At 43.8% G+C, this 13,268-nt stretch overlaps 1 protein-coding gene across 2 annotated transcripts in view; it reads right to left on the bottom strand.

The window, feature by feature from the left end:
- rap1gapa (RAP1 GTPase activating protein a) overlaps window positions 1–13,268 on the bottom strand; it is a 67,795-nt gene that overhangs the window by 7,032 nt on the left and 47,495 nt on the right. For both annotated transcript variants that reach the window (XM_033969206.2, XM_055222824.1), the window contains 11 exons: window positions 13,003–13,106; window positions 11,700–11,778; window positions 10,035–10,088; window positions 7,206–7,289; window positions 5,091–5,191; window positions 4,595–4,724; window positions 3,417–3,572; window positions 3,278–3,349; window positions 3,119–3,205; window positions 2,585–2,725; window positions 1,587–1,718 (listed from right to left, as the gene is read on the bottom strand). In XM_033969206.2, the coding sequence (XP_033825097.1) occupies window positions 1,587–1,718; window positions 2,585–2,725; window positions 3,119–3,205; window positions 3,278–3,349; window positions 3,417–3,572; window positions 4,595–4,724; window positions 5,091–5,191; window positions 7,206–7,289; window positions 10,035–10,088; window positions 11,700–11,778; window positions 13,003–13,106 (1,140 nt within the window). The remainder of the gene's footprint in view (window positions 1–1,586; window positions 1,719–2,584; window positions 2,726–3,118; window positions 3,206–3,277; window positions 3,350–3,416; window positions 3,573–4,594; window positions 4,725–5,090; window positions 5,192–7,205; window positions 7,290–10,034; window positions 10,089–11,699; window positions 11,779–13,002; window positions 13,107–13,268) is intronic.

Here is a 13,268-nt window from a genome sequence, read left to right as displayed (position 1 = left end):
CCGATACTATCAGCCCGATACCAAGGGCCAGGACTCGTACTCGTGAATGTGCAGCCGATACCAAGAGTCGATACCAAGAGTCGATACCAAGAGTCGATACCAAGAGTCGATACGACTGTAACTGCACCGTCTTAATTTGGTGCTGACAGGTCATCTCTGAAACAGAGAGACCTGAGCCATGAGCCGTGAGCCGTGAGCCTGAGCCGTGAGCCTGAGCCGTGAGCCTGAGCCGTGAGCCGTGAGCCGTGAGCCGTGAGCCGTGAGCCTGAGCCGTGAGCTCTGAGGAGATATAAAGAGAAACATTCACTGTTCTCCACATGAAGCTTGTCTTTATTCACATGTGACTGTCACATGTGAAACTATTTCAGACTCTAAATGTTTTTTATTTCACACAGGACCTCACGCTGTGTTTATGATAGTAGCAGGCGATGCTAAAGATGCTAAAGATGCTAACGATGCTAAGTGAAGTTTTCTTTGTTTTCTTTGTCTTGGGTGCTCTGGGCGGGTGCTCTGGGTGCTTGACAGTGAGTGCCTGATGCCTGGGCATTTCCCTGCGGGGCCGGGCTCAGCCTGAAGGAGCGACACGGGGCCGTCCTCCTGTGGAGCCACAACCCGTGGAGGAGCCGGCTCTGTGGACATGGAGACATGTGGACATGGAGACATGTGGACATGGAGACATGGAGACTGGCTCTGAGGATGACGTGAGTAGTAAATATTAAAGATACTTTTCTAAATACTGTATTCTGTAAATGTACAAATATAACTACAGTGATTTTAGTAGAAATTTAAAACTGCTCCTAAAATGAACATTTCAAAGAAAAAGTAGCTACATTATAATTAAATTATGAATTATATAATGACATAATGAATTGGATAATAATAATGACTAATAGGCTAAATCATAAATTGTATTTAATAATAAATACATCATAGAAGTCCTGTAATCATAATGTCTGGTATCGGTTCTCAGTATCGGCAGGTGCTTAAAACAAAGTCCTCGTTTGGACACAGTGGTATCGGTGCGTCCCAAACCTGAGACACATTGAGCTTTTCAGATGTCGCTCGTTGTTGTTTTTGATCTTTAATAGAATCACACAAAATACTGAGCACGATGTTCAGATGAAGCAGAAACGACACAGAACAGAACAGAACGGAACAGAACGGGTCACACTGCAGAGTTTAGCAGGACGTCCCATCTCAGACAGAGGGACGTGACACTCAGTGAGTTACATGTTTGTTGTGTGTATATATATTGTCTGTATATTTGTACTGAGATATGCATCAAATCACATGATCAAACTGTATCGTTGGATCCATAAAACGAGCGACACTCAAAAACTGTAAAGAAACAAACATAAAACATTAGTTTGACGCAGAACCTCAGAGAGAAAAGAGGAAAGATGTGAAGGTTTTAGAGGAAAGAAAATGGAACCACAGCAGAGTGAGCTTCAGACCAACAGTGTCTGAAAACAGAGAAGGGACGAGCTCCAGCGGAGAGAAGAGAAGGACGTAGGAGTTAGGAGTTAGGAGCTAGGAGCTAGGAGGAGGCAGAGGGGAGCGCCCCCTGCAGGAGGCTCTGTACTTACTATCCCTGGGAATTTGGGGCTGTCTGAGGGACTGTGGTTAAAGCTGCCGCTGAGACTAGTGGAGACTGTGTGCGGCCTCTTGAACGCCAGACCCACGGCGTCCATGGACTGGCTCCTGCTGCGGATCACCCGCTACAGAGAGAGACGACGAGAGACGATGAGACGATGAGACGATGAGACGATGAGACGATGAGACGATGAGACGATGAGAGCCTGCGATACAGAGCGCAGCCAGCAGAGGCAGCAGAGGCAGACGAAGGAGAGGAAGAGGAGGAAGCAGAGGAAGAGGAAGCAGAGGAAGAGGAAGGAGAAGAAGCAGAGGAAGAGGAAGCAGAGGCAGAGGAGGAAGCAGAGGTAGAGGAAGCAGAGGTAGAGGAAGCAGAGGTAGAGGAAGCAGAGGTAGAGGAAGGAGAGGAAGCAGAAGAAGAGGAAGCAGAAGAAGCAGAGGCAGACGGCCCTCCACTGCAGCTACTGATGCTAATCCAGACAGACAAGTCTCAGACCCACAGGGTTTAAACAGGCGTGATGTTCAACCAGAGAAGAAGAGATTTAACCAGGTGAGAGGAGAAGAAGAGATTTAACCAGGTGAGAGGAGAAGAAGAGATTTAACCAGGTGAGAGGAGAAGAGGGAAATGGAAGGTGTCAGAACAGCAGTGGAGGATCATGTGACTTTACGGCGGAGGACAGAGCAGGAGATGCTGTTTTCTGACCGAGACAATCTGTGTCCTTTCAAGTGGACACATCACTGAAGAACGACAGTGACAGCATCAATATGAAACAGAACGAGGCCAGAGCAGAGAGACGGGAGCAGCCGTCAGCAGCAGAGTCAGGGACGAGACGACAAGAACGCAGCATCATCACAGCATCATCACGAGAAGGACACGCCACACGCCATGAAACGTGAAACTGAAGCCCGCAGCTGTTTCACTGTCTCAGGCTTTTGGCTCATCATTTTCATACAAAGACTTTTCAAAATAAAACTTTAGTAAAACATTTACCTTAAAAGACTCAAAGAAGCCCCCTCCTCCCCCACTCCCGTTCTCCAGCTTGTCCTCGTCCCCCCCCACGCCCATCATGGCCTGACTGTTCACGTGAAGCTCCTCGTACAGGGTCTCCAAGAGCGCCGAGCGAGTCCGCTCCTGAAGAGAGACGAAGGAAACACTGAAGGAAACACGGGAGGAAACACTGGAGGAAACACTAGAGGAAACACGGGAGGAAACACTGAAGGAAACACGGGAGGAAACACGGGAGGAAACACTGGAGGAAACACTGAAGGAAACACGGGAGGAAACACTGGAGGAAACACTGAAGGAAACACTGAAGGAAACACTGAAGGAAACACTGGAGGAAACACGGGAGGAAACACTGGAGGAAACACGGGAGGAAACACTGGAGGAAACACTGAAGGAAACACGGGAGGAAACACGGGAGGAAACACTGGAGGAAACATGGGAGGAAACACCAAAGGAAACACGGGAGGAAACACGGGAGGAAACACTGAAGGAAACACTGAAGAAACAAAACCAACTCACCTCTAATTTTGAAAACTTCTCTGCTTTGTAACAAGCATATTCTGCATTTATCAACTTAGTGAAGAGGAATTCATGGAATTCAGGCCCCTGAAAATAAAGAAACATTGAATCATGAAGCATTTTCTAACCTCAGACTGAAACAGAGCGGCTGTTACTCACTTTACTAAACACCGCAGGGTTTGGGAGGGCGGGGCCAAAGAACGGGACGTCGTCTCTCGCCGTCACTGACACCTACGACAAACGATGATGTAAAAGGTTTAAACATGAACTTAAAGTGTAAATACGGGGTATTTCAGACCTTATATAAGACGTGGTCCGTGCAGGGGTCGACCGCCTGCACCACCACGTACGCGTGAAGGAAGTTTGAGGCGATCATGTCCGGAACAAACGGCGTGTTCTCCTCCTGGAACACGATGGCCACGATGTCGTTCCCTATGTGCCTCTTCCTCTGGAGCTGCACAAACAAAAAGAGAAAAGAACATTTTAAATAAATATTCAGACATATTTAAATATCATCCCCTGTGTCTCATTTAAATAAAACAAACACCGTCACCGCGGCGACGCTGCACAAACAAAAGTGACACATTTTCTCTTTATGTTCAAACAAAGAATTTTGAAACAAATATCTGAATGAAAGTGTGTGTGTGTGTGTGTGTGAGAGGGTGTGTGTGTGTGTGAGTGAGAGGGGGTGTGTGTGTGTGGGTGGGGGTGTGTGTGTGTGTGTGCTCTTCAGAGCGTGTTAAAACAAGTGTGATCTAGAGCATGACTCAAACCACCAGGGAGCAGCTCCTCGTTTGAACGAGCCTCTGAGTGTGAGCCGTAGAGCGTGTGAGCCGTAGAGCGTGTGAGCCGTACAGCGTGAGCCGTACAGCGTGAGCCGTAGAGCCTGTGCAGATGGAGGATGTAGGACAGAGTCTCTGAGTCTGACTCATGTTTTTGTTTACGCTGCTGTAAAACCTGTAGTAAATATTGTCACTGACGGAACAAATATCGAAAACTGAAAAAAACCTCCAGTGAAATGATGTAACGTCTGCGACACGTGGTCCAATCGGAGCAGTGCATTCTGGGAAGACGCTCACATACAGTTCTTTTCTATTGTAGAGTGAAAACCTGACGCAGGATTAAAACAGATCTGACTGTTTATGTAAATGGACAGCGCTAACGTGCTAGCTGCCGCGTTACAAAACAGGTTTTTCATTGACGGTGTTGCTAAACGCTCGGCCCCGGCTAAACTAGCGGCGTGAACAGGAAGGGGGCGTTACCTTCAACAGCCTCGCTCCTGATTGGCTCTTTGGTTGCTAGGATACTCGTGGTTTAACTGCGCTCCACATTAGCCGCTATAACTGTTAGCCAGACTATGATCACAACACAACCCTGCGTTAGATCAATATTCATTTTACCCGCCCCTCGTCTGTGTTAAACCTGATTGGCCGATGTGTGGTGATGTCATCAGGTGGAGGTGTGTTTGGCTCTGACCTGCTGCGTGTCTCCTTCCGTGTACGGGAGCTTGGTCGACACGTGGAACATCACTTCCTTGTTGCCGTAGTTGCAGTAGATGGATTCGGTGCCAGTTTGCCCGTGGGTGACGTCCAGCCCGCCGCGGAAACTGCCACACACACACACACATGTTTGTCACACTGTGGGGGCGAGAACGACACTGCGGGGACCATCATTTGTGTTTTTTACAATTTTACATAAAAAAAACAAACAAACTAAAACTCCAGACTGACAGCCCACCTGCGGCGACTTTGCAGGTATTTAGGTACGTGTGAGTCCAAACACGCACTGTGCACTGAGATACACACACACACACACACACACGTACACACACATAAACATATAGAGCATAAGCCAAAGGGATGTCGTCAGCGGCTCAGACACAGGCCTAATCCTGTGCCACGCTCCACATGTGCGACACGAGGCTGAAGCTTCCGGAGCCTGAATCCAGAGCCACGACGGAGAAATGACTCACCCTTTAAAGTTCTGCAGCTCGATTTTCTCCCCCAGAAACTGAAGAAACTCGACAAACGCTGCGCTCTCGTGTGTGTTTCCAAAAAGCTCCTCTTCCGTCGTCTGAAATAAAAAACGATCGTTAATGTCGAAGTTCTTCATTTTTGGATGAACCTGAGCAAAACAAAGGACTTTTCTCCAAATGTGACCGTGAACGAGCATCTATGAATGCACCGATACGATACTGGTATCAGATATCGGCGCCGATACTGAACATTTTGGGTGGATCAGATATCGGTTCAGTCGAGTTTCAGTTCAGTTTGATGGTGCAATAAGACGATTTACTGATTTACTTCTGTGTTAAAAGGAAATAAATAACTGTATCTAGTATCGGTCGATATCGGTATCAGCAGATATTTAAAGCCAAAGTATCAACATCGATATCGAACCAGAAAAACGGTGCATTTCTAGTTCTGAGTCCCGAGCTCAAATCTTACAGTTTTACAGCATATTTAAGAGGAAACACAGACATAAAGATGAGCGGTAGGTGGAAGGTTTGATTCCTGTTTGAACCAAATTCTGCCGTTGTTTCTTTAGGCAAGACACTTTACCACTTTACTTTTTACTGAAGGTGCAGATCGGCAGGTTTGCTTCCATCAGACTACCCCAGGGCAGCTGTGGCTAAAATATAAGCTAACACTCTGGTCTGGGAATAGAACCAAGCACCTTCTTATTGTGAGGTGACATTGTAATACCCCGCTAAAAATGTACAGAAATATTACACTGAGGGTTTTATCGACGCCCTGACGCTCAAACGACCCCAGACGTGGTTAATGACGCGTGTTTTTCTGCACATCTCCACTCAACCCCCGGAGGGCGAGCTCGGGCCGGCGTCACGAGATGACCTCAGCGTTACATGGTGACCTCATCGTAAACTCCCGCGGCCTCGGAGAAACGATCGGCTCGTTCTGAACGCGGCGTTTACAAAGACGAGAGCCCTCGGCCGACGCTCGATGGCTCTCGTGATTCCAGCAGCGTAGTAAATAAACAAAGACTGATTACACGAGAGCGAAGACGAGGGACGACCCCGAGGAGGAGGAAGAGGAGGAAGAGGAGGAAGAGGAGGAAGAGGAGGAAGAGGAGGCAGGACCACGGCTATAATTAAGACTGAACTCATCTTATGGAAATCACATGGATGGACGTGTGATTTCAGGTTTATGTAACAACGACACGGAGCAGAGCAGCATGTCCCCGAATGTCCCTGAGTCAAGATCTCCAGCCATCCTCATCCTCATCTTCCTCTTCTTCATCCTCCTCTTCCTCTTCTTCCTCATCCTCATCTTCCTCTTCTTCTTCCTCCTCCTCTTCTTCTTCTTCCTCTTCTTCCTCCTTCTCCTCTTCCTCTTCTTCCTCATCCTCATCTTCCTCTTCTTCTTCTTCCTCTTCTTCCTCCTTCTCCTCTTCCTCTTCTTCCTCTTCTTCCTCCTCCTCTTCCTCTTCTTCCTCCTCCTCTTCCTCTTCTTCTTCCTCCTCCTCTTCCTCTTCCTCCTCCTCTTCCTCTTCTTCCTCCTCTTCCTCTTCCTCCTCTTCTTCCTCGTCCTCCTCAAAAGCTCCTCAAAAGATTCAATTCTGGGATAAATTCATTTTCAGTGGCTCAGTTGGTAGAGCGTTTGCCCTCTGATCCAAAGGTCCTCGGTTCAAATTCTTCTCTCAACATAAAACTCATCATTGGTCAAATCCACTGACCCACAGGTCGATGGTGTGATTCTCTCTCTCTCTCTCTCACAGATGGATGGTGCTGTTGTGTCATTGGGCAAGACACTTAACCTCCTCACCCCAGTGTGTGTGTGAGTGTGTGTGGGGGTGTGTGTGTGTTGGTGTTAGTGTCAAGTCCACATCAGGACCAGAACAAGTGTGACCCCAGCCCGTGTGCAGGTTAAGGTCCCCTGTGTGTGTGTTAACATCCCGTGTGTGTTAACATCCCGTGTGTGTGTTAACATCCCGTGTGTGTGTTAACGTCCTGTGTGTGTTAAGGTCCCCCGTGTGTGTGTGTGTTAATGTCCCGTGTGTGTGTTAATGTCCCGTGTGTGTGTGTTATCTAAGCCCCACACACACACACACACACACTGAACTGCACCTGTCCAAACTTCTGGTAGATGATTCCAAACTTGAAGTTGTTGCTGATCACGTGTTCGTCAAACGTCACGATGAGACGAGACGCCTTCGGAAGAAAATAAAACACGTGAAAAATGAAACTCAAAGACAAAAGAATCAGACACAGATGAAAAGAATCAGACACAGATGAAAAGAATCAGACACAGATGAAAAGAATCAGACACAGATGAAAAGAATCGGACACAGATGAAAAGAATCAAACACAGATGAAAAGAATCGGACACAGATGAAAAGAATCGGACACAGATGAAAAGAATCGGACACAGATGAAAAGAATCGGACACAGATGAAAAGAATCGGACACAGATGAAAAGAATCAGACACAGATGAAAAGAATCGGACACAGATGAAAAGAATCAGACACAGATGAAAAGAATCGGACACAGATGAAAAGAATCAAACACAGATGAAAAGAATCGGACACAGATGAAAAGAATCAGACACAGATGAAAAGAATCGGACACAGATGAAAAGAATCGGACACAGATGAAAAGAATCGGACACAGATGAAAAGAATCGGACACAGATGAAAAGAATCAAACACAGATGAAAAGAATCGGACACAGATGAAAAGAATCGGACACAGATGAAAAGAATCGGACACAGATGAAAAGAATCGGACACAGATGAAAAGAATCGGACACAGATGAAAAGAATCAAACACAGATGAAAAGAATCGGACACAGATGAAAAGAATCAGACACAGACGAAAAGAATCAGACAGATGAAAAGAATCAGACACAGATGAAAAGAATCGGACACAGATGAAAAGAATCAGACACAGATGAAAAGAATCAGACACAGATGAAAAGAATCAGACACAGATGAAAAGAATCAGACACAGATGAAAAGAATCAGACACAGATGAAAAGAATCAGACACAGATGAAAAGAATCAGACACAGATGAAAAGAATCGGACACAGATGAAAAGAATCAGACACAGATGAAAAGAATCAGACAGATGAAAAGAATCGGACACAGATGAAAAGAATCAGACAGATGAAAAGAATCGGACACAGACGAAAAGAATCGGACACAGATGAAAAGAATCAGACACAGACGAAAAGAATCGGACACAGATGAAAAGAATCAGACAGATGAAAAGAATCGGACACAGACGAAAAGAATCGGACACAGATGAAAAGAATCAGACACAGATGAAAAGAATCAGACACAGATGAAAAGAATCGGACACAGATGAAAAGAATCAGACACAGATGAAAAGAATCAGACAGATGAAAAGAATCGGACACAGATGAAAAGAATCAGACAGATGAAAAGAATCGGACACAGACGAAAAGAATCGGACACAGATGAAAAGAATCGGACACAGATGAAAAGAATCAAACACAGATGAAAAGAATCAGACACAGATGAAAAGAATCAAACACAGATGAAAAGAATCAGACAGATGAAAAGAATCAGACACAGACGAAAAGAATCAGACACAGATGAAAAGAATCAGACAGATGAAAAGAATCGGACACAGATGAAAAGAATCGGACACAGATGAAAAGAATCAGACAGATGAAAAGAATCGGACACAGATGAAAAGAATCGGACACAGACGAAAAGAATCAAACACAGATGAAAAGAATCAGACACAGATGAAAAGAATCAGACACAGATGAAAAGAATCAGACACAGATGAAAAGAATCGGACACAGATGAAAAGAATCAGACACAGACGAAAAGAATCGGACACAGATGAAAAGAATTAGACAGATGAAAAGAATCGGACACAGATGAAAAGAATCAGACAGATGAAAAGAATCGGACACAGACGAAAAGAATCGGACACAGATGAAAAGAATCGGACACAGATGAAAAGAATCAGACAGATGAAAAGAATCGGACACAGATGAAAAGAATCAGACAGATGAAAAGAATCAGACAGATGAAAAGAATCGGACACAGATGAAAAGAATCAGACACAGATGAAAAGAATCAGACACAGACGAAAAGAATCAAACACAGATGAAAAGAATCGGACACAGACGAAAAGAATCAGACACAGACGAAAAGAATCAGACACAGACGAAAAGAATCAGACAGATGAAAAGAATCAGACAGATGAAAAGAATCAAACACAGATGAAAAGAATCAGACACAGATGAAAAGAATCGGACACAGACGAAAAGAATCAAACACAGATGAAAAGAATCAGACACAGATGAAAAGAATCAGACACAGATGAAAAGAATCAGACACAGATGAAAAGAATCGGACACAGATGAAAAGAATCAGACACAGACGAAAAGAATCGGACACAGATGAAAAGAATTAGACAGATGAAAAGAATCGGACACAGATGAAAAGAATCAGACAGATGAAAAGAATCGGACACAGACGAAAAGAATCGGACACAGATGAAAAGAATCGGACACAGATGAAAAGAATCAGACAGATGAAAAGAATCGGACACAGATGAAAAGAATCAGACAGATGAAAAGAATCAGACAGATGAAAAGAATCGGACACAGATGAAAAGAATCAGACACAGATGAAAAGAATCAGACACAGACGAAAAGAATCAAACACAGATGAAAAGAATCGGACACAGACGAAAAGAATCAGACACAGACGAAAAGAATCAGACACAGACGAAAAGAATCAGACAGATGAAAAGAATCAGACAGATGAAAAGAATCAGACACAGATGAAAAGAATCAGACACAGATGAAAAGAATCAGACGCAGACGAAAAGAATCAGACACAGACGAAAAGAATCAGACGCAGATGAAAAGAATCGGACACAGATGAAAAGAATCGGACACAGATGAGTCTCACTTTGGGGTAAAGCACCGGGAAAAATCGATCCACGTTCACCTCCTCACACACGAGCTGCACAAACAAAAACACACAAATATAAAACACTGGTGCTTCAAACTCCACGTGCCCCCTAAAGGTCGACTGTGGAACCTGCTTGTTTCCATGGAGATGTTACCGCTTTGCCTGGAACATTCCACAGTGTGACATTAAACGCATCTCTCTGCTTTTATTCAGTTATAGACGTCCTGACCTTCCATCTCCTTGTCTAATGCCACACTCTGGAACATCCCGGGCAAACCATTAACATCTCCATGGAGACAAGCAGGTGGTGGACTCTCTGTGTCAGTAAAAGTTACATGATGCAGCTTTACAGAGGGGGCATTATTCACCATTGATCACTACGTTTCCTTTGATTGTTTTTGAAAATGTTAAATTGACAGAAAACGGCGTATTAACGGATTCATTTTTAATAAGTTTCACTTTCGTTTTTTGCCGCTCTGAGTCCGAAGCCCCGCCCCCTTCACGGCGATATCACATTACACTCCGCGTTAAAGAAACTATAGCACATCACACCGGGTTTGTGAAGCTGTAGTGTGTTGTTTTGGATCACGTTTTTATATTTCTGTATAATTATGAAGAATTATCAGGTGGAGCGAGGGTGACGTAGGCTTGTGGGCGGAGCTTAAACGTAAGAAGGGTTTGGACAGGTGTATCCGACATATAAAACCACTTCAGGCTTTTTTTTTTTTCATGAGGAATAATATTAAAACATAGAAATCAGACCCGTCCTGTATTTGTTTAGTTGTTTCTCTTTTACCGTCTTGTTGTTTTGGAGTGATTCATGTTTTTTTGAGCGATATTTAATGGCGGCAGCTAACACACGCTCACAGCTCTGCACGCACGTCCTTCTCCAGTTTTATTTTCTATTTTCTTATTTTATTTTCTTCTTCTTGCTGCCCCCACCCTCTGGAACATTCTACCACAACAACAACAACAACCAAGACTTTAATCTTTAATTATTATGAGTATTGATTTGAAATGTTTGTATCTTTGTACTTTTTAAAATTGTTCTTCTATGTAAAGTGTCTTGAAAAGCGCTATATAAATAAAATGTATTATTATTATTATTAATCGTTGATACTCGTAGGATTCGCCAGCGTCGCGTCGTCATTTTGGTACAAATGGAAAAATAAATAAATAAATAAATTCTGCTACGTGCTAATGTGATTTTTTATGAAGTTATGATTTAAAATGTGCAAATTACAACATAATAATCCAAATATTTAAACTATAGAGCAACACGAGCGATAGGACTGACTATATAATTTTATCATCTGTCTCCCATTTATAACTCCATCCTCAGACCCAAAGGAAACAAAGGAAACAAAGAGAACAACAGGGCTAACTAGGATGTGAATAGGTGTGAAATCGCTCATTAGGGGCTTGAATGGCTACGCTAAGTGGTGTAAACAATAGGTGTTTTTAGTTTCAGTGCCGTTAGCGCCTCCTTCAGACAGATATAAGGCAGTGTCCAGCAGGAATCTGACCAGACAGCGGCCAAACGTCTTCACTCTGAAACTTTACTGATGGAACAGAATGCTTCTTTTACTCTGGATCCGCCCCGGACGACCGAGGATCACTCGGACGTCCTGCATCGTCACGCCGCATAAACACAAACCTCACCTTCGCCATCTGGACGACGTTGGGGAACTCGGTGAGGCAGGAGATGGGGATGACGTCGTGATGCGTTTTCAGTTTGGTCCTGGACAGAGACAAACAGAGCGTGAGGCGTTACACTCTGTGATCCACGCCCACGCACATCTGCTCCACACGCTCCACCTCAGACACAGCACCACCCTAACTCCACCGAGTCAACACTGAGCAGGACAAAATGGATTTCTTGTTTCTATTTGCGGTGGAGCAGGTGCAGTATCGAGGGACGGGGCTCAAAGGGCGGAGTTACACAGCGCTGCAAATGAACGCTCGCTGTAAATCTGTGCAAAACGGTGGAGGTATAAATGTTTTAGTTTATAATTTAACTCTGGATAAGTTCAGACGTGACACTAGAGCGAGATCCTCAAACTCTACGAGAAAAGATCCAAGTGACTGAGTTTGACGTCCCCACAGAGTTCAGCTCCAAATGAAACACATGGAGGCTAACAGTTATAGCGGCTAATCCATCGACTCCAGTTCACTTTCTATTGAAAACAGCGCCCCCTCTCTGTACCTGCTGCTGTCAGACTCATTTTGGTCTTTTATTTTGAGTTTATTTTTTCCATTTTTTTAATTATTTATTTTCTGTAGGTATTTTGAGTTTTTTTTTTGTTTTTTATTTTAATTTATTTATTTATTTTTTGTTACTTTATTTTGTTATTTTGAGTTGTTTATTTATTTATTTTTAATTTTGAGTTCATTTTTGAATTTTTTTTGTTATTTTGAGGGTTTTTGTGGCTTTTTTTAGTTTATTTTTTAACTTTTTTGTTATTTTTTTTATTTATTTATTTTAGATATTTTGAGTTATTTTTAATTTATTTATTTTTTTATTTTGAGAGTTTATTTTTTATTTTTTGTGTCCTCTCTCTGTCTCTGCTGCTTCAGACTCGTTTTGGTCTTAAATGTTCGTATTAACCCTCTACATGATCCTGGGGTTTTTATTTCACTATTGTGTCTGTAAATCAAGATATAAACATTAATAACAGACCAATCAGATCTCTGGATTGGCTCTGGTTGCTATGATACTCGTGGTCTCTACCTGCTTCATTTGGAGCTGAAGCTGTGGTGCCGTCAAACTCACTTGATCACAGTCTGTGGGAGCAGGATCTGTGAGTTCCGTATGTCGGGCTGGAGATATTTAGTCAGGTATAAATGTGAGCTACACACAGCACTCTTATAAATGTTATTGTGGCTCATATCTCTGTTGTTTTTATTTTGTCTCGTCTCGTGTTGATGTTTGCTTATATAATAATGTAAATCCTTCTGTTTGTACCTGAGCATCAGCCGTAGATGTTCCTGGTCTCCGATCTCGTCGTATTTTAGTGAGAAGATCAGATGTCCAAGAGCCCCGTCCACTGAGTAATAATTAAAGTGTTCCTGAGGCAGAGACAGAGAGACAAAGACAGAGAGGGGACAGAGAGGGGACAGAGAGGGGACAGAGAGGGGACAGAGAGGGGACAGAGAGGGGACAGAGAGGGGACAGTCATCAGGGATGGACACAACAGGAAGAGATAAAACAATTTAAAAACACTGTCCAAG

This window comes from Periophthalmus magnuspinnatus, chromosome 7, assembly GCF_009829125.3.
Source record: "Periophthalmus magnuspinnatus isolate fPerMag1 chromosome 7, fPerMag1.2.pri, whole genome shotgun sequence".
NCBI lineage: Eukaryota > Metazoa > Chordata > Actinopteri > Gobiiformes > Gobiidae > Periophthalmus > Periophthalmus magnuspinnatus.
The sequence above is the reverse complement of the archived record's forward strand: the minus strand, read 5'-3'. Positions and strand labels throughout refer to the sequence as shown.